At 44.3% G+C, this 21528-nt stretch overlaps 1 protein-coding gene and 1 non-coding gene across 5 annotated transcripts in view; one reads left to right on the top strand and one right to left on the bottom strand.

Annotated features, from left to right (window-relative positions):
* BNIP2 (BCL2 interacting protein 2) overlaps positions 1 to 21528 on the top strand; it is a 110067-nt gene that overhangs the window by 30391 nt on the left and 58148 nt on the right. For all 4 annotated transcript variants that reach the window (XM_077472805.1, XM_077472806.1, XM_077472808.1 and 1 more), the window contains exons 2-3: positions 17287 to 17400; positions 19759 to 19826. In XM_077472805.1, coding sequence (XP_077328931.1) covers positions 17287 to 17400; positions 19759 to 19826 — 182 coding nt within the window. The remainder of the gene's footprint in view (positions 1 to 17286; positions 17401 to 19758; positions 19827 to 21528) is intronic.
* On the bottom strand, positions 4437 to 4540 carry LOC143965147 (U6 spliceosomal RNA). The gene has a single exon (XR_013271547.1). It is a non-coding gene; the product is annotated as a U6 spliceosomal RNA (small nuclear RNA).

Below are 21528 nucleotides of genomic sequence, written 5' to 3'. Positions count from 1 at the left end.
TGCTGCCTGTGGGGTCCTTGGGCCTGCTGAAGCAGCAGTCTCTATGCAAGCGTGTCCGTCTCTTCAAAGAATGCTTCTAAGGTTCCAGAAAAAATAAAAAAAGTGTCTTTCTGGTCTCTGGATCAGCTGTTATGCCAGTTGGTGATATCAGAGTTTCCCTTAGTGGAACAGGGTTTTTTGGCTCAAATCTTTTAAGGTCCCAGAGCCAAACGGAGAGGTAAGACCCATTCTAAATCTTGGAAATCTGGAGCGGCACTTGAACATCTGATCCTTTCATAATTCAATCGGCTGTGTCCTGCAAGGAGGGGAGTTGCATATCTCCATCTGCCAAAGTTTCCCGCTTACCAGAAATCTCTGCGGTTTTAAATATAACATTTTTATCAATTGTGGCACTGCCATTCGGCTTAGCCACAGCACTAAGTGTTCTGAAAGATTCTGGCACCTCCTTTAGCCAGGTTAAAGGCTCAAGGCATAGCGGTCCTAGCCTTTTAAAAGATCTACTTTGAATAGATCGTTCGGTCTCTGGTCTAAAACCAGAGTCTGATCTCAGCTGTAGATAGCTGAAATCTCTAGGTTGGATCCTCAGCCTAGGAAAATTCTCCTTTAAAACCGTCAAGGACGTTACTTGAGGGCTGGTTATAGATACCATATAGAAGAAGGTATTCTTACCCCAGACGTAAATCGGTTCCATTGTAGGACTAATTCAACTTATCAGGAAAGGAAAATTCTTTCATTTTGGCTGCAGGAGATTTTTAGGGGAAATGGTGGCCTCCTCCAAGGCCGTCCCTTGCGCTCGGTGTTATTCAAAGACTGCTTCAAGACACCATCCTGTCGGTCTGGAATAAAGATGATTCAGGCCTTGTTAGTTTTCAATATGCTTGGCTCCCGACATAGGTCAGAGCCTAAATTGGTGGTTGTTATCCAGCAGGAGGGAAAATCTTTATCCTGCTAGGTGCAACAGATACCAGCTTTCTAGGCTGAGGAGCAGCCCTGGAAGAAGTTTCTGTCTAGGGGAGATGGTCCAGGTTAGAGGACTTTGCCTGTCAACTTTGTTTGGAAGTTTTCAGGCAGTACATCTGGCCATAGAATCTTGGTGGTCAGATTACGGGACTGTCCTGACAGGATTCAGTCTGACAGCCATGGCGGTGGCTTACATCAATCACCAGGGGAGGCATGGGAAGTCGTGCAACCCAAAAAAGAGGTGAATAATGTTCTATCTTTGGCAGAACATAACACTCCTTGCCTAGCGGCAATTTTAATATTTCAGGCGTACTACTTGAGATGTCAACAATTTATTTCCGGGAGAATGATCTCTTCACTCCGTCTTCCTAGCAATATGTCAGATGGGGTACTCCGGACATGGACCTATTTGCGTTCAGATTCATTAAGATGGACAACTTTATGTCAAACAAGGGGTCCGCTAGCAGGCGGAACAGACGCATTAGTCTTCCCAGAGGATCAGTTTTCCTCCAGTTCTGCTACTTCCGCGCCTTCTCTGCAGAATTAAGCAGGAACAAGAGGAGGTGGTTCTGGTGACCCCAGCCGGGTCCCAGAAGATCTTAATTTATCGAGATCATAAAGATGGCAGTAGGAGTCCTTTTGGACTCTGCCATTATAGCCAGACCTTCTTGCACAAAGGTATTTCACCCTACTTTACGGACAAGGAGTTGAACAGGTTTGACTGTTGAATCCCACTTTATATAAAAGGGGTGATCTCCTTCAGTAGTGTCTACTTTGACTAATGCAAGTAAGCCGGCTTCCAGAATCACTTACTATAAGATCTGGAAGGCATTGGTTTCTGGGTATGGATCCAGGGGTTGGCACCCCAGGAAGTATGTCAATAGGCAGAATTCCTGCATATGGGATCTGAAATGAAGCTGGCCTTGACTTTCATCAAGAGACAGTTCCAGGCCATGTCAATGCCTTTTCCTATGGCCTCTTGCTTCCCACTCTTGGTGCGTAGCTTATTCCCCCTATCAAGGCACCTCTAAATCCTTAGGATTTAAAATTGGTCTTGTCAGCTTTGTTAAATCGGCCATTTTAACCTTAGGAGAAATTCTCTTGGTTCTTTGACAAGAAAGATGATTTTTTTTTTTTTTGCTTGCCATTTCTTCTGCTAGAGTATTGGAACCAACGGCTCTGTCTTGTAAGAGCCATATTTCATCATGCATAAGGATGAGGTGGTTTTATGTCCTCATCCTGAATTCTTACCAAAGGTGGCAACAGGTTTTCATTTAAACTAAGATATTATTCTTCCTTCTTTCTCCTCAGAATCCTTAATCTGGGGAAGAGAAAGCACTACAGTCTCTTGATGTAGTAAGAGTGATCAAAATCTATTTAAGGGCGACCGCTCAGGTTCGCAAAACACAGGTTTTGTTTGTACTGCCAGAGGGTCCAAGATATGGACAGGCAGCATCAAGATGCACTATTTTCCAAATGGATTTGTCAAGTGATTGTTCAAGCTTCAGCTTAAAGAAGAAAATTCTTCCTTCTCTGATTAAGAGCACATTCATCCAGGGCGATTAGTGCCTCTTGGGTGGTGCATCATCAGGCCTCTGACTCAGATCTGTAAGACCGCAACTTGGTCTTTGGTTGAGAAACGTTTATCCGATTATTTATTTTATTTATTTTTTATTTTTAATCGATCTTAAAGGTCATGAGGATATTGCCTTTGGCCACAGCATACACTGCAGGCTGCAGTACGAGTCCTCTGGCCTCCTGATTCTGTCTCCCCCCTTCAGTTGCCATTGCTATGGGACATCCCACATAGATATTACTATGGCTCTGTGTCCCCTGATATAAGAAAATACTTTTCTTTGTACATCAGGGGACACAGAGGTGCCTCCCTTCTTATACACTTTGATTGCTTGACTACAAAACTGAGGACTCTCAGTATTGGGAGGGGTTATATGGGGAAGTTCACACCTTAAGGGGCATGCCAGTGTCCAGCACCTGATACGCCGATATAACCCACATAGTTATTACTATGGCTCTGTGTCCCCTGATGTACATCAAAGAAAAGGATTTTACAGGTAAGCTGTTTTAAAAATCCTTTTTTTTTTTTTTTTTTTTTTTTTTTACAATTTACCCTTTTATATATTAGCCCTGTTGGAGGGTGGCTTTACATCACCCCTTTGAGACAGATTCCACAGCCTCAGCTGCACTGAAGACGAATGTACAGGAGGCAGAGCCCCTCTTTATTCATAAACTGAAGCATCATAAACTGTTAATGCTCAGTTATGAATGGACAGATTCAGTGTATTTAGAAATGACATATTTACCAATTCCTTCCTCTGCTGATCTGGGACGAGGGGAGGGGGACTGGAGAAGTGGGAGGAGGATGCGGGGCAGTCGGAGGATCGTGGGGGGCGGTTATAAGCATCAATCTCCCTGAATAGCTTTCAATAAAGCACCTGACAGCCGTGGGAGGGAGAGGAGGAGAAGCGGCTGTCGGGTGCTTTATTGAAAGCTTTTCAGGGCCATCGATGCTTGTAATTGCCCCCTCCGCCAACACTATAACCTGTAAGGCTGCCTGGTTCAGTACAACAGGTATCTCGGCATTTGCATGAGTACCGATACTTGTTCAAATGCTCAGTATTGGCGTCAATACTAGTATCTGTATTGGAGCAACCCTATCTGTTGCAGTTAATAAACTAATCTTACTGTCCCGTAATCGCTCCACAACTGCTTGCCAGAGCTTGCGAAGAATTACCATGGACTTGAATGGCTTTAAGTTTGAGGCGACGCAACGCGAAAACTTCATGTCTTGATGGTGTGAACAGCACTATGTGCTGTCCATTGTAGCATTTGCATAGGCGTTTTTAACTCTGACATTATCAATCATGGCTTTTATTACTGCTATTGGCCTATGTTGAGGGTCTGTAATTTGAGGTTAACTGCTTGCCGATCGCTGGCTGTCAGTTGACGGCCAGGCTGCGCAACTTTAGTTTCAGCCCACTAGGGGGTCATGTCGGAGGAGAGGGGACCGATTGGTGTGTCCTCAGTACAGAGGAACACCAGTCTCCTCCCCTTGTGAATCCCCCCCCCCCACAGTTATATTCACTCCCAGTGAACATATTAACCCCGTGGTCGCCACCTAGTGTTAACTCCTTCCCTGCCAGTCACTTATACAGTAATCAATGCATTTTTATAGCACGGATCGCTGTATAAATGTGTCAAAAGTGTCCGGTATGTCCGCCGCAATGTCGCAGTCACAATAAAAATCGCTGAACACTGCCATTACTAGTAAAAAATAAATAAAAATGCTATAAATCTATCCTCTATTTTGTAGGCACTATAAATTTTGCGCAAACCAATATACGCTTATTGCGCTTTTTTAAAAAAAAAAATTTTTTCCTTCCCCAAAAAATATGTAGAAGAATACGTATCGACCTAAACTTTTTATTTTTTTTTTTTTTTATTTTTTTTTTTTTTTTTTTAATGTGGAAAGCTTCACAAATTTGTGTGTCATCCTTGGGCAGGGGCCATGCTAATCTCTGTATTGTTCCAATTTTAGTATAGCTGCTGCCGAAGTGAGCACGAAAAAATTTTGTTTAAGAAAAAAAAAAAAAAATTGGATATTGTAGCAAAAAGTAAAAAATATATATATATTTTTTTTTTTTCAAACTTATCACTCTTGTTTATAGAGAAAAAAATGAAAACCGCAGAGGTGATCAAATACCATCAAAAGAAAGCTCCATTAGTGGGGACAAAATAACTATTTCATCTGGGTACAGTGTTGTATGACCGCGCAATTGTCATTCAAAGTGTGACGGCGCTGAAAAATGGCTTGGGCAGAAAGGGGGTGAAAATGCACTGTATTGATGAGGTGGTTAACCACTACAATACAGGGCACTTTCACCCCCTTCCTTCCCAGCCCAATTTTCAGCGCTCTAGCGCTTTCCGTGACAATTGCGCGGTCATGCTACACTGTACCCAAATGAAATTGTTATCATTTTGTTCGCACAAATAGAGCTTTATTTTGGTGTTATTTATTCACGACTCCGTTTTTTTTTTTTTTTTGCGATATAAGCGCAAAAATAGCGGAAATTTGGAAAAACAATATTTTCTTTTTTCTATTTGAAAAGAAATCCATTAAAATCTAATTTTGTCATAAATTTAAGCCAAAATGTATTCTGCTACATGTTTTTGGTAAAAAAAATTCCGTTAAGTGTATAATAATTGGTTTGTGTGATCACGGACATATGTACGCAAATGATCATGTACATATGTGTGCAGGTGATCACGTACATATGTGTGCAGATAATCATTGCGACATGTGATTTTAGTGGGACATATGTGGGGGACATGTTTTTATTATTTGGGGACATGTATGTTTTGGGGACGTGTGTTTTGGGGACATATGTGGGGACTGTGTTTGTACTGTGTGGTGTGTTGTGTGTTTACACTACACTGATGATCAGTGAGTAAAAAGCTGTAAAAAGCAGCCCATACTCACTGATCATCAGCCGGCTGCAGCGTTCTGCTCTCCTCTCCTCAGCGGTGACTTCCGTGTGAGGAGAGCCGATTGCCTAGCAACCTGCTGTTTGTTTACATCACATGACGGCCGTGATTGGACACGGCCGTCATGTGATCAGGAGGGCCAATCACAGAGCCCTCCTGCCGATCTGAGATGTGCCGTGTCCGGGTGACACGAGCACATCGGGATCGCGCCGCTGAGCGAGCGCGATCCCGCTACTCCTCAAGGACGTTCCTGAACGGCCTATCAGGAGTAGACGGCTCCCACCCGGCCGTATATATGCATTGGCCGGGTGGGAAGTGGTTAAAGATGAACTTCAGGTGCTGCTCTAATATATAATATTATTATAATCGTATTATTAGTACTTGTATAGTACCATCAATTTTATGCAGCACTTTACATGTATACTCTAACTTCACATCAGTCCCTGCCCTCAAGGAGATTACCATCTAGGGTCCTTAACTCATTCATACCTACGCTATTTCCTATCAAAATTGATCATGTTCATGGACATTTCTTTCATCCAATATGTGATTATACTGCACATTGCTTGTCATGTAAGATATTTTCAGTACCTCTCAATGCACTGATCTAACAATACATCATACACCAACATATACACAGTAAAATATGTCATGTGTGTATGTGCTTTTTAAATCACTGTAGCTTGGTATGTGGGTTTCATTTTGACATTAGCTTTTGAAACTTGCCAGACCATTACATTCAACTAAAATCTTCCTTTAAGATTGTATTTCCACTCAATGTAGTATTTTTTTTCTATGCATGTTTACCTGTTAAAGCATCACTTCTGTAGACATTCAAAATTTGAGCAACTGCTGCTGGGCAGTGCCATATTGAATGTGCTGTCAGCAGACGCAAAGCTGACATTCTATAGCGGCCATCAACCGATTTACCCCAGAGGAACACTTCAAATCTCAAGAAACTCTTGCTAGGATTAGTCCATCCGGGATCATTAGAAGAGTGCCTCTTAAATTGGGGGGGTCAGTGGGGGGGGTTAAAAAAAATCCCCTACTGGCTCTGCTGAGTGGTGATGGACCTACCTTTGATGGTACCATCATATGGGAGTGCTATTGGCCACAGCTCAAGGAACCCCCCCCCCCCCCCCCCCGCAATCTCTGGAAGAACAATAGTTGAGAATGGCTGCTTTATAATATTTGCCTTGGCTCCTCCCCTAGTCACATAGAGATGGACGGATAGATATCTATCTCTATCTGTACGATTCTGGCTAAAATGAGAATCAACTTTTTTTTTTTTTTTTTTTTTTTTTGCTTTAGAATATAGATCGCAATTCTTGCGGCGTAACATGTTTTTACATTGAAACAAAAAATAAATTGGGCTAACTTTACTGTGGTGTGTTATTTATTTATTTTTTCCCCCCAACAAAATTGCGTTTGAAAGACCGCTGAGCAAATACAGTGTGACATAAAATATTGCAGCAATTGACATTTTATTTCCTAGGGTCTCTGCTAAAATATATGTTTTGGGGTTCCAAGTAGTTTCTCAAGTTAAAATCAATATTTTTTGGTAGAAAAGTGTCCAGAATTTTTTTAAACTTCCTGTATTTACAAGTTGTTTAACCACCTGAGATCTGTGCTATAGCTGAATGATGGCTACAGCGCGGACCTGTATTGCCGGGGCAACGTCTATTGACGTTGTCCCATGCACGAGCGGCCTGCGGCCCTGTGAACGCTGAGTCTGAGACTCACTGGATCACAGATCGGAGTAAGGGGCTGATCCCGACCCCTTACCACGTGATCAGCTGTCAGCCAATGACAGCTGATCATGCGATGTCAACACAATCTGCTATTTTTTTTTCTCCTCGCAAAAAAAAAGCCAATCACCGGCAGCAGTGAGAGGGACATCAGTCCCGATCACTGCGAGCTGCCGCCAGCTTCTCAGTGCTCACCTGTGCCCCATACAAGTGCCTCCTAGCAGTAGGCCACAGTGCCACCTGTCAGTGCCTACAGTGCTGCACATCTGTGCCACCCATCCATGCCACCTTATCTGTGCCCACCAGTGCAGCCTCATCAGCGCATATCCATGCAGCAGAAAAATTACCTGTTTGCAAAATTTTATAACAAACTACCGTGTTTCCCCGAAAGTAAGACAGTGTCTTACTTTCTTTTGATCCCCAAAAGCCTCACTGTCTTACTTTCAGGGTATGTCTTATATTGGAAAAAAATCCCAGCATGCAGAGCTGCACTGCGCTACAGAAGAGGACTACAAGTCCCAGCAAGCAAGGCTGCACTGCATTACAGAGGACTACAAGTCCCAGCATGCAAGGCTGCACTGTACTACAGAGGAGGCCTACAAGTCCCAGCATGCAAGGCTGCACTATGGAGGACTACAAGTCCAAGCATACAAAGCTGCTATGCTCAGCAGAGGAGAACTGTAAGCCCACACAGCCCGGTATGTTGGGACTTGTAGTCCTCCTCAACTGCATCTTGCGGTTACATAATAAGAGCTGCAGAGAATCTCTTCACACCCCCCCTCCCCCTCCTTGGTCTCTCTCTGTATGACCAGCACTGACCTGTACCGGGAGGACACAGAGCCAGTGACACCTGTCGGCAGTGATCCGGGACCTGGCGCAATAATCCCCTTCTCTGTGGTTGCGTCGCGCCGTTCTAATCAGTCTCGGGCAGCGGCTGTCACTCACAGCCGAGCAGAGTGAAGCCACCTCCCCCTCCTCTTGTATGGCTACACAGTGCTGTGTATGGAGGAGGAGGGGGAGGCGGCTTCAGTGAAGCCGCCTCCCCCTCCTTCTCCTTCATGGACAGCACTGTGTAGCCATACAAGAGGAGGGGGAGGCGGCTTCACTCTGCTCGGCTGTGAGTGACAGCCGCTGCCCGAGACTGATCAGAACGGCGCTGTCTCTTCAGTCGGAGGGGGAGGGCGCTGGCCTGGCACCCCCCCCAGGGTGTGGCACCCGGTGCGGCCCGCACCCCCCGCCCCACTCTTAGTACGCCACTGGAGGCGGCAATACCCCCGTGTTTCCCCGAAAGTAAGACATATGTCTTACTGTCGGGGTACGGCTTATATTTGCCGACCCCTCTGAAACTCCCGATACGTCTTACAATCGGGGGTGTCTTACTATCGGGGAAACACGGTATTAAATGTTTTTTGTTCCAAAATGTTTTTTTTTTTTTTTTGTTTAGCAAAAAATAAAAACCCCAGCTGTGATTAAATACCAACAAAAGAAAGCTCTATTTGTGGGAAAAAAATTATAAAAATTTTATTTGGGTACAGTGTTGCATGAACGCGCAGTTGTCCTTCAAAGTGCGTCACCACTGAACGCTAAAAAATTGGTCTGGGCAAGAGGGGGTTTAAGTACCCAGTAAGCAAATGGTTAAAAAACTTGGCAGACTGCCTGAATTTTTTTCTTTGCATGCAGAAGTTTCCCTTTGCTCTAAGAAGGAAAGTTGGTTACAATGTTTCATTTTAAAAACTTGTCAGACTGCAGATTTTTTCATGACAGCTGAGTGAGCAGATAAGTCTCTCCACTTATATGAAAGAATCGGCAAACTCTGCAAAAGAGATGGTCAGAGGGGTTGAATTGAGATCATGATTTATTTTTAACGATTAATTGTGTATGTGTATGTGTGTGTGTGTGTGTGTGTGTATATATGTATATGTATATGTATATGTATATGTATATGTATATATATATATATATGTATATGTGTGTGTGTATATGTATATGTATATATCCCAAGTTTAGGAGGGAAGGAAAAAAAACTTGCATTTAAATGCCCATCAATGCAGCCTTGTCAGTTTCATTTGCAGCTTTGCCTTTTTAAAAATGGCGCCGCTGAGATACAGAGCCGTATGTCCTGTGACCACAGGCTCATAACGGGAGATCGGCGTATAACACGCACCCACGATTTTAAGGGGAAAAGTGTGTGTTATACACCGATAAATACAGAGTGTGTGTATGTATATGTGTATATAATATACATTCACGTTTTTATCTAGGGAGGTACTAAGAGGAGTGAAGGAGGTGGGACAGCACAGAGTAATGCGACAATCCCATTAAGGCTGGATTCACACCTATGCGTTTTTAGTGCTTTTTGCATCTTGCAGATTTGCACTACAGTCCATTTAACATGGTTTCCTATGGAACATGTTCTGTAATGCAAATCTGCAAAACACACTAAAAATGCATAGGTGTGAATCCAGCCTAAAGGAGAGAGCTTTGACTTGCAAGCAGGGAGGGAATTAGGAAATTATCAGTCAAATGTTCTAGCAAGTTCAGAGACACATTGCCTTTTTTAAGAAAAAAACGCAGTGCAGCAAAGCCATTTTCTGTCTGCTGCATTATCTTGGAGGAAAAAACTGTTTAGTAACACTTTAGGTTTGTGTAGAAATGAGTTCACAGTGTAGCTGAATAGCAAAGTGGCCTTCCTGCTTCCTTGTAAGCAAACCTGCATGACTGTTTTCCTACAGTGGTTTCCGGTCTTGCAGCCGTACAACTGATAAGTTCGTTTGAAGCCGAGGTTCATTGTTTTGTCCTTTCCCCACTGGCTGTTCTGTTTTCCTTCTGGGAGGCTGCGTGGCTTTTCAGACCTTTTCCATCGTATGTTCCTCTGCCGGATAATGAATAAAGTGTTAGTGTGGTGTGATACACAAAGCAGCATGTGTACAAGGTTTTCTTTAGTTATAGTTATTTCTTTACTGGCTCACTAGTATTTTAACGTATTGTAAAAACGTGATTCCAAAAGAACATAACGCCTTTCAAAATGTAGATATTTAATTTTTCTATTTGATTATTGCCTTTACTGGAGTAGTATTGCTCTAGGCTCATTTTAACTGGCAAAATATACCTGAAGGCCTAGGCATTTGGTTATGTGAGCTCTTCTGAAGAGCAAGACAAAGCCGGTTTGCTTTCTGGTCTTCCTCTGCCACAGGAGATTTTTAATTTTTTATTTTTAAATTGACAATTGGTGCCACATCATCAGTGGTGCCTCATTAGTGCAGGCAAAAACGTACTTATTTACAAATATTTATAACCGACAAAGAAAAACTTTGGTGATCAAATACCACCAAAAGAAAGCTCTATTTTTGGGGGAAAAAGATGAAATGCGACAGTGCTGAAACCTGAAAATTGGCCTGGGCAGGAAGGGGGTGAAAGTGCCCAGTATTGAAGTGGTTAAAATGATGTATTTCAGTTATGTCTAGCTTATGCCCATTAATTGCTTAATTTCTGAAAGCGAATCTTAATGCCTGAATCTGGTTTTGCAACTCTGGGATATGTACAGTTTTACTAATCCAGCCCAAACTGTACACATTGGCAATATAAATTACACCTTGTGCTTTTAAGGCTAAATTGGACCTTCATTTGATGGCAAGTGATCATAAATATTAACTACTTTTGACACTTTTTATGGACTGACATTTGTTACAGCACTTTTATTTTTTTTTTATTTTTTTTGTGGGGTTTTCTTTTTTGCGCTACTTTGGATTACCGTATATACTCGAGTATAAGCCGAGATTTTCAGCCTCTTTTTTGAGGCTGAAAGTGCCCCCTCGGCTTATACTCGAGTCACCGCTGTCTGACTGCTCGATCAGCGTATCGAGCAGACAGACGGCGGACATTAAAATTTAAAAGCCGCGCCTCCTTCTCCGCCTCCGCCTGTGATAGGCGGAACACTGAATTTCCCAGCAGTCAGTGTTCCACCTATCACGGACATCCGCTCATTCTCATACTACGGACGAGTATGAGAGGATGTCCGTGATAGGCGGAACACAGGCTGCTGGGAAATTGAGTGTTCCGCCTATCACAGGCGGAGGCGGAATTTTGAATTGTAGAATGGCCGCCGAGAAGAGCGGCGATCCATCGGCACGGCACGGGACGGAGGAGGCACGGGACGGAGGAGGCACGGGACGGAGGAGGCACGGGACGGAGGAGGCACGGGAAGGAGGAGGCACGGGAAGGAGGAGGCACGGGAAGGAGGAGGCACGGGAAGGAGGAGGCACGGCACGGGACGGAGGAGGCACGGGACGGAGGAGGCACGGCACGGGTCGGAGGAGGCTCGGGACGACGGCGGCTCGGGACGGAGGCTTGGGACACAGGTAGGCTGGACACACACACACAAGGCTGCACGGACACACACACACACACACACACACACACACACACACACACACACACACACACACACACACACACACACACACACACACACACACACACACACACACACACACACACACACACACACGGCTGCACGGACACACACACACACACACACACACACACACACACACACACACACACACACACACACACACACACACACACACACACACACACACACACGGATGGATGGATACACACACACACACAGGGATGGATGGATGGATGGATACACACACACACACACACAGGGATGGATGGATGGATGAATACACACACACACACACACACACACACACACACACAGGGATGGATGGATGGATGGATGGATACACACACAGGGATGGATGGACACACAGGGATGGACGGACACACACACAGGGATGGACAGCCATGTCTCACCCTCGGCTTATACACGAGTCAATAAGTTTTCCAGTTTTTTGGGGGTAAATTCGGCTTATATTCGGGTCGGCCTATACTCGAGTATACACGGTATTATTGGGCTACTACTGATATTTAACTTGTTTGGGGTCTTAAATGTATCCCCACCTCTTCATGCTGCATGAGTTTTCCTATCAACTCTTTGGCTTCATGAACACTGGACATTTTTACAGCAGCTCCTAGGGTCATCTGACTTTTTTTTTTTTTTTTCCTACCTTTAACCACTTCAATACCCAGCCATAGTAAAATGACGTTGTCTAGTTTGTGGGGGGATATCTGAATGATGCCTATAGTTACAGGCATCATTCAGAGATCCATCTTTCTGTCTGGTGATTCCTGTGCACGATAAGAACAATCATAGTGGCAGTTCCGCCGCTTGATCATTTTTAAAGGCAACGGGAGGGGACATAGCCCCCCTGCCGCCATCCGGTGCTTCTCCGGGCTCTCCCGTGCCATCGGGGACCCGGAGAAAGAATCGCCTTCCGCTGGATGATGAGCACCAGATGGTCACCAGTCATCTCTATTACCGTCGGAGGCCTGGGCACGACGTTATGATGCCCGGGTACCCGGAAGTAAACAAAGCCGCGATCGCGGCTGTCGGCATGAGATTGGTTAATTTTTTATTTTTTTCCCGATCTCATGCTTTCCAGCCTGGGGGAGAGATGTGGGGTCTTACTGACCCCATATCTCTCCATAAAGAGGACCTATCACATAGATTCCTATTACAAGGGATGTTTACATTCCTTGTAATAGGGATAAAAGTGATCAAAAAAATAAAGAAAATTTTAAAGTGTAAAAATAAAAAACGCCCCTGTCCCCCGGTAGCTCGCGCTTAGAAGTGAACGCCTACGCAAGTCCTGCCCACATATGTAAACGCCGCTCAAACCACACATGTGAGTTATCGCCGTGTGCTTTCAGAGCGCGTTCAACAATTGTAGCACTAGACCTCCTCTGTAACTCTAAACTGGTAACCTGTAAAAAAAAAAAAAAAAAAATAATGGAGATTTTTAAGTACCGACGTTTGGCGCCATTCCATGATTGTGCGCAATTTTAAAGCATGACATCTTGGGTATCTATTTACTCGGCATAACATCTTTCACATTATATAAAACTGGGCGAACTTTACCGTTTTGTAATTTTTTTAATATTTGAAACCGTTTTTTTCCAAAAAAAAGGCGTTTGAAAAATGCGCAAATACCGTGTGAGACAAAAAGTTGCAATGACCGCCATTTTATTCCCTAGGGCGTCTGCTAAAAAAAAAACATATATGTTTGGGGGTTCTTGGTAATCTTCTAGCAAAAAAATTATTTTTACATGAAGGAGAGAAGTGCCAGAATAGGCCCGGTATTGAAGTGGTTAAACCAGAGCTGCACGGTTGTTCGTAAAAAAAAAAAAAAAAAAAATCTCGATTCAACCCCCACTCACGATCCTAATCGACTCTATGTAAATGGTGCAGCACCGAGCTGTCCAAAAAAAAAAACCCCTGTTTTCAGGAGAACGGTTATTGGCCACTGCTGAACCAATCAGTCCTGCTAGCCTCGTCCACCACCTGGAGGGAAGATGACTCGCTTGGTTGCCACTACTTATCTCAGAAGGATTTTCACTGTGATTGAGAACCACAATTCTTCTTGGTAGTTACCACTACCAATCTCAGAAGGGTTTTGACTGTGATTGATAACCACAATCAGGTGACAGTTTGTGGAATTACTGTTGAGCTTCTGGGAACTTTGATGAAATTCCTGAACCTTTGCATCACTACTGAACCCCTGCACTCTGTGTCCCTTTTAATCCACAGCCAGTATTCAGCGCAATGAAAATCACGGCAAATTTTTGCTGTGGCACTTGGCGCCACACTTTTCCTCTGCGGTGGTCCAACTTATGATCCTGCACACAGGCTCACTGCTTTCAGAAATTGCACCTGGCCTCAGCTCATCGCTGCGCATCCCTTCTAGATGCTTGTATGTGACATTACACACAAGCACGTGGACTGGATGCAAAAGGTGGATCAGCAGGATGAGTGTGCAAGGGCTCATCCTCTCCTTCCTTTCATCACTCTGCATATCATAGATTAGAAGAGGGTACAGCGGTGGGGAAAATGAGTAGGAGGGTTTCAGAGGTGGGACAGAAGAGCAGGAGGGTACAGCAGTGGGGCAGATGTGCAGGAAGGTACAATGATGGAAGAGATGTTAGCTGCTGCCATAACAACGAAATGGCGACTGTATAGCGCCTTAAAAAAGCAGCTCCTTTCCCTCCAGTGTGAAAGCTCAAAGGCTTTCATACTGGAGCGGTGCGCTGGCAGAGCATCATAAAATGTCCTGCCAGCAACTTCTTTTGGAGTGGTGAACTCGCTGCTCCCCATTGAAATCTATGGGGCAGTGCTGCGATACTGCCGGCAAAATGCTGCTCCAGCGGCATTTTGCGGGCAAATTTAACCCCTTTTTGGCCACTAGCGGGAGGTTAAAACCGCACTGCTAGCAGCCGAATAGTGCCGGTAAAGCGGAGCTAAAAATAGCGCCGCTTTACCGCCAATGCGCTCTAAGAGCTATGGGTGGAAGTGACGTTTTGACGTCGCTTCCACCCTGCAGTGGTATGAAGACAGGTGGGGGCCATCTTACCCTCACTCTCCTCAATGCACAGCCAGTTAGAGGACCGGATTTCACTCTCTCGTGAGCACCTTTTTGTACATGGGGTCCGGCATGTAGTCCCCCACCCCCCCCCCCCCCCCCCCCCGGTGCGTCCACCCTTGCCTCCGTGGGATCTGAACCAGGTGCTATACGTGCTTCAGAAACCGCCATTTGAGAACGTTGGGGAAATTCACCTGGTTGACTTTCCCAGAAAGTGGTCTTCCTAGTGGCCATTACATTGGCCAGGAGGGTTTTGGAGCTGGCAGCCTTGTCTTGCAAGTCGCGCTATCTTGTTATCCACAAGGATAAGGTGGTGTTGCGTCCGCAACCTTCTTTTCTACCGAAGGTGGTTTCGGCGTACCATCTCAATGAAGACATTGTGTTACCATCTCTGTGTCCTAAGCCAACACATCCTAAGGAGGTGGCCCTCCATTCCCTGGACGTGGTTCGGGCTCAAAGTGTATATCTGTCTGTCACGGCTCCTTTCCGGAAGTCAGATTGTTGGTTTTCGGTAGCTGGTCCGAAAAAAGGGATGGCAGTCTCGTCGGCCACCATTTCCAGATGGATCAGACAGATTGTGGTCCAGGCTTATGCCTTGAAGGGGCAGGTGCCCCCCTTTCCTGTCACGGCCCTTTCCACCAGGGCAATTGGGACCTCTTGGGCTTTCCAACATCAAGTATAAGGCAGCGACTTGGTCGCCCGTTAACACTTTTACAAAGTTCTACAATGTAGATGTAAGCGCTTCTTCTGATGCCTGCTTTGGCTGCAAAGTTTTGCAGGCGGCCGTGTAATGTTGCTATTTTACACTTTCTTTTGTTAACAAAGTTACCTTTTTGAATGTTAATGCCCTTTGATGCATACGTTGACCTCAAGTTCTTTTTTACTTGCAGCCTATAAAGCACTGTATATCTGTCTGCTCATACTTGCAGGCAGATAAACACTGACAGGAAGAGACAGTGATTACCAGAGTGCTCAACAGCACCATGGTAGTTCATTAAGAGCTACAAGCCGACAGCTGTAAAGGAGTTCGGTACTTGTAGTTTCCTATTCACAGAATGTGAATGAATGGTGCAGTTGGAACTTCTCATGGCCACGTTGCTTTCAAACAGTGACAGTAGACCCTTGGAGAAGATCCTCGCTGTCACAGAAGGGGGGGGGGGGGGGAGGCTGCAGTCGCTGGAACATGTTGCATGTTCCACCCTAAATACAGGGGTTACATGATACAAAAGGCAAACTTCTTTAAATATACTGATTCTCTGAAGAGCAATCTGCGTACAGACCACTTTTCAAAAACGATTGACAGGCAGTGCAGTGAGGTGGCAATGTGACGCCTCTTTGATGCCTGCTGTAACCCCATTTTTTTTTTTTTTTACGAACAGCAAGCACATGCCACAACCACCTGCACTGCACACAATTGAGGCTTTTGTGGCGGTTCCCTATTCACCAGAATGGGTCGCGTTCCACTTGCTGCTCGACACTCCCTGCATGTTGCATTGCTTTGCTCCCACAGCAAAAATGTTGCTGCGCCATGTGATTAAACCCCCAAATGCATCTTAAGGGGGGATTGGGTGGTGCCCAAACATGCATTTTATTGAACAACCCCCCAACAGCACCTCCTAAATGAAGCTCCTAAAAATCTTTACAGTTGCACTCTGAAATCTCGTGTGCTGTTACACACTGAAGCCCGTGGAAGCAAAGCCTAAAACTGCCAGCACAAATCTCGAGATCAAATGCTGGCATATTACATGCAAGTGCAGGGGATGCTAAAGCCTTTTTAGCCTTTTTATGCAATTTTTGTAAATACACTAACAAATCTATTTGGATACAGCTTATCTGAGATCTAATTTGGAGCTTATTTGTAGTTCATTTTTGAATAAATATGCAGTGGCAGGCTGTGCTTGTGGAAAACTGTATGGCCATATGACTGAATTTATCAAACTGGAGCAGACAGAATCTGGACCAATTTTATATGGCAAGGAATCGGCTTCTATCTTTAGCTTGCTTTGTTAAAGGGGTTGTATGGGTTTGTTTGTTTTTGTTTTTTTTAAAAAACATGTTATACGTGCCTCCACTGTGCAGTTAGTTTTGCACAGAGTGGCCCCGATCCTCCTGTTCTGGGGTCCCTCGGCGGCTGTCTCGGCTCCTCCCTGCAATAGCTTACACCCCTTTGGGAAGCTCTATCCTGAGGGGGTTAGCTTGCGGGTGTGCTCCCTGTCATAGATGCTGCGTCCATAGACAGTGTATGACTCTGTGATGTCATTCAATGTGATTGACAGCAGCATGAGCCAATGGCTGTGCTGCTTTCAATCTATCCAATCAACAGCCAGACTCCGTGGAGAAGAGGACGCCGGGGGGACACGCACAGCAGGTGAATATGGGGGGGGGGGGGTTGTGGTCCGTCATTGCCAGGTGTTTTTTCACCTTAATGCATTACATGAACCTTTACGACCCCTTTAAGCTTTGATAATGAAAGATAGAAGCAGATTGGTTGCCATGCGTAGTTGCTTAAGCTTCTGGCTGCACTGGTTTAGATGTATTCCCCTCTATGTATGTATATAGGGTTATATTTATTTTGTCTTGTTTTGTAGCAAAGGCAAGTCTGGATCCTTTGAGAGACCGGAGTCTGTAAGTACAACAGAAGCAAGGCTGAGGATGGAAGGAGTAGAGTTTAAAGAAGAATGGCAGGATGAAGACTTTCCAAGGTAATTGTATATAATTTTTATACTAAAAACTGTATCTATTGTGTGCATATGTAGGAGTATTTTATTTTAATATCTTTAGTGGAAATACTTTGTGTATTTTTGTTTAACTGTTACTTGAAGTTTTCTTTTTCCTCACATTGTTCAAGAAAAATGTATTGTTTGATTAATTAATCTTCATTTCATTGCAAGAATGGGCAGATGAGCCAGGTCAGCATTTCACACTGACAGAACATCAATGAACTACCAGCGTGCTCAACCGTGCCTTTGTAGTTCATTGAAAACTATAAGCCCACAGCTGTAAAGGCTGCCAGACCTTGTTGTTTTCCATTCACAGAACTCTGTGAATGATGCGGGAATGCACTCTTCAAAAAGTGACAGCTGGTACGGGGAACTTCTCCCCATACTGCTGTCACACAGAGCATGGATCACCGAGCCACTGCAGGAGCTGAAACATGATACGCCTTAAAAATGGGTGACAGGTCTAACATGTTCCCAAAGGTGAACTTATTCTTTTTAAAGTTTTTTTTTTTTTTTTTTTTACCACGGGACATTTTATTTATTTTTATTTTTTTTCCTGCATGGTAAATTCATAATGTGCTAGTTAGGGGTATGCATCTTCACTGGTCTCGCGATTCGATTACGATTATCCTGTCTGATTTGATTCCGCGATGCATCACGATTGCTGTACATGTTTTTTATCCAAAACAAGCAATCAGAAGAACTTTGTTCCCCCCCCCCCCCCCCACATTTTTTTATTTATTTTTATTCTCTTTTAGCGCAATATCCTATCTGGGGAGGGTAGTTTTCTTAACCGTCCCAAAAGAGGGCTACGAATTATTCACTTTCAGTTCATTAGAGAACAAAGGAGCATCCGTTACATCTAGAGAAAAAAACATTAAGGCTTTGCCATAAGAGCTGTGAAAATGTGGTATAGACTGACTCACAAACTAGTTCTGGGCTGCACAGTAGATTTTGGATGGGATGAGTGGCAGAGGGATGGATGAAATGGGTGGCAGAAGGATGATGGGACGAGTGGCAAAACGGACAGACATCCCCAGCCCCGAGAAACTGCAGACATCTCCATCACAGCCATGAGTCAGCCCCCCCTCCCCCCCCCAGAGATGCAGGGACCCTCATCAGACTGCCCCCTCTCTACAGAGACAGTCTCCCATCACAGACATACTGTACCCGGATGACGTCAGTGCTGGGAGACGGGTTCATTGGTCGCAGCGCCCAACTAGGAGGGGGCTGTTTATCCAGCTCCTGCTCCAAGTCGCCAAACGCCACCGCTGGTTCTTTTACCTAAGGGAGGTAGGGTGCGGCAGGATGATGCAATTGCTAATCTATTGCAGCCGTTCTCTGCATCAATGCTGAATCGGGAATGGCTGCATTGAGATGCATCAATTCGCCAATCGTATTCAGCAGGCCTAGTGCTAGTATGCATCGCATGCTACCACATTCTGTGAAACTTACCTTAAAACTAAGCTATTCCAGTCCTGCGATGTCAGTGCTGCAGGGGCTCCTATCTTAACCCGTCTTGCTTTTTGGTTTGCGGCCTCTGGCTCTGTGACTGATTGGAGCCACAATGACGTCACTCCTGTGCTTGCGCATGGAAGCATTCATTCGCGGCACAGGGTTCTGAAGGAACGGCATGGGTGGCTGTTCAGAGTGCATGTGCCAGTGGTTTCACTGGCTACATGTAATGCGGGGGGATATTCTGAAGTAAATTGGATGTATCTGCCCTTTTTCATCTGCCCACCCTCAGGCTCCATGCACACTGGCTTAAAAAACGTTGCTTCTACAGGAGTTTTGTGTTCTGCCCGTAGAAGCAACTTAATGTTATCCTATGCGCCCATGTACATTAGGACATTTACAGGCATATTTTCTTTTTTCGTTTTTTTTGTTTTTTTTACATCAGGCATATTTTGAGCTCTCCGTTTAGAGGCAGGGAAAAAAAACATCTGGTTTGCGTTTTCTGGTTGGAGCTCACTAGCAGAAGAAACGTAAAACTCTTCGAGACTCGTCTAGTACATGAGCGTTTTTTACTCATAAGAGAACAGACTTTTTTTTTTATTTTTTTAGCCCAGTGTGCATGGAGCCTTAGACTAATATAGAGCTTCTGAACAGGTTCATCTGAAAACTGACACGCAGACCTGAGTGGGATGCTTGTGTGAAATGGGCCTTACTGTTCTTTGCACATAATTTAGATGTTGTGAGACGTGTATGTATTCAGCCCATATTCACAGGGTCCGTCCGGTATTTACTGTTTTTTTCCTATGTTATAATGTAAATAATGGTAAGAACTGTTGGTTGCTGCGTATGGTTTTATGATAAGTTTTCCTGTATTATATTATACAGACCACTTCCAGAAGACGACCATATAGAAGGGGATTACTTGTCTGGAACAGATGGGGAGGGCAGACCAGGTAAGGGTGTTTTACCTTTATAAATTATACAGAACATCGATATTCTCATAGTTTAAATATCATTCAATTTAAAATCAATCCATTGATTTGATCAAGAGATTTATAAATAAGATATAAAGTTTATTCCCATATGTATCTTAGAGCTCTTTTCAGATTTAGCTAATGTTTCTGGTAAATATGAATTTTCAGTTATTGAAATTAAAAGTGGTGTTAAACCATAAACCGAAAATGTAATATATTGCAGCTCACCAGTCATTAGATGTGACTGCATCTGTTTTTTATTTTTTTATTTTTCTTGCTTTTCCCCCTCTGTTTTCCTCTGGTGGTCTTGCCTGTAGCACTCCTTCTGTATTAGAGTGCCTTCACTCTGGATGAAGGGGCACAGCAGACGCCAGCATTGGCATTTAACATTTTGATGCTAAACTGCAGCAAATACTTTAAAAGTAGTTACAGCAAACAGTTTTGTTCCTTTTTGGATAAAGGTTTTACATAAAGGCTGACCGTTGTAAGCTGTTCTGTCAGTGTTACTCAACCCACAACAGTAAAATCAGTGTGTATATGCAGTAAAGCACGCTTGTTATACTTGCTGTGGAACCTAAGGAGTTAATCCTCCACATTGTGTAAGAAAGGCTGTTCGATCCAGTCTTCTCTAATCCTCCCCTTCTTCCGGTTTCCAATCTATCTCCTGACAGTACAGAACATTGGGAGCATTCTTTACATGCTCAGTTTGGTGTGTATTGCTAGTGTTGTGTTTTTTTTTTTTTTTTTTTTTTGTTTTGTTTTTTTTTGTTTTTTTGTTAATTGGGAGGGTAAATGTGTTTAGCACAGGGCCAATCAGCACTGTCCAGGCGGGTCAGGATTGCAACTTGCTTATCTGTTGCCTAATGTCTGAAAAGCTTTTTTTCTGTTCTGCATCCCATATAAACATCCTACTTTACTCTTGGATCCCTTTCACACTGAGGTCGATAACGTTGAAGTGCCGCTCGTTTTTGCGGTGCTTTTCGGCTGCTTTTAATCCCAAAGAAAGGGTTAAAAACTCCTGTATTGCGCTTTAGGAGTGCTAAATACAGCACTCCCAAACCGTCCTAAAGATGCTGCTTGCAAGACCTTTTGGAACGTCTCGCAAGTGCCCCGCCCAGTGTGAAAAGTCACACTTGCGTGAATGGGAGGCAGTTTTCAGGTGCTTTACTAAAATATCTGAAAACTGCCTCTGTGTGAAATGGGCCTTGGTCCAAAGCGCTGTCCCCCCTTTCCCTCTTGAAAATGTTTATAGGCAGGGAGAGCCAAGCTCAATGTGCTGCTCATGTTTAATGAACATTATAGGGGCAGTAGATATGACTTGGAAAGCAGAGGTTCGGTATCTATAAAGCTGGCAATACAATGTATGAATTTTGTCCAGTTCCTGATGTAGTGACCAACATTTGCTGAGTGTCCTGCTGGCCCACCCTCCTACCTGACATCCATTGATGGAAAAATCGAAAGAGCCAGGTAGAGCATTGATTGTTGGCTGAAAAGTGTCTGCGTCCACTGGTTGGGCATTTTGACTGGGGGACATTGGGAAAAGTCCTGCTAGCAGCATTGAAATGAATGGGCAGCCCTTCCTAAGAGCAGTTGGGGGGGGGGGGGGATGCTCCAATATCAGCGTATCGCACTGTTCAATAAAGGAGCTTGAAATGTCATACATTTCAAGTGGCTGTGGCTG

Source organism: Lithobates pipiens, unplaced genomic scaffold (genome assembly GCF_037356315.1).
Source record: "Lithobates pipiens isolate NorthernLeopardFrog02 unplaced genomic scaffold, aLitPip1_a1.2 Scaffold_8, whole genome shotgun sequence".
Classification (NCBI taxonomy): domain Eukaryota; kingdom Metazoa; phylum Chordata; class Amphibia; order Anura; family Ranidae; genus Lithobates; species Lithobates pipiens.
This window is presented reverse-complemented; position numbering and strand designations above follow the sequence as displayed.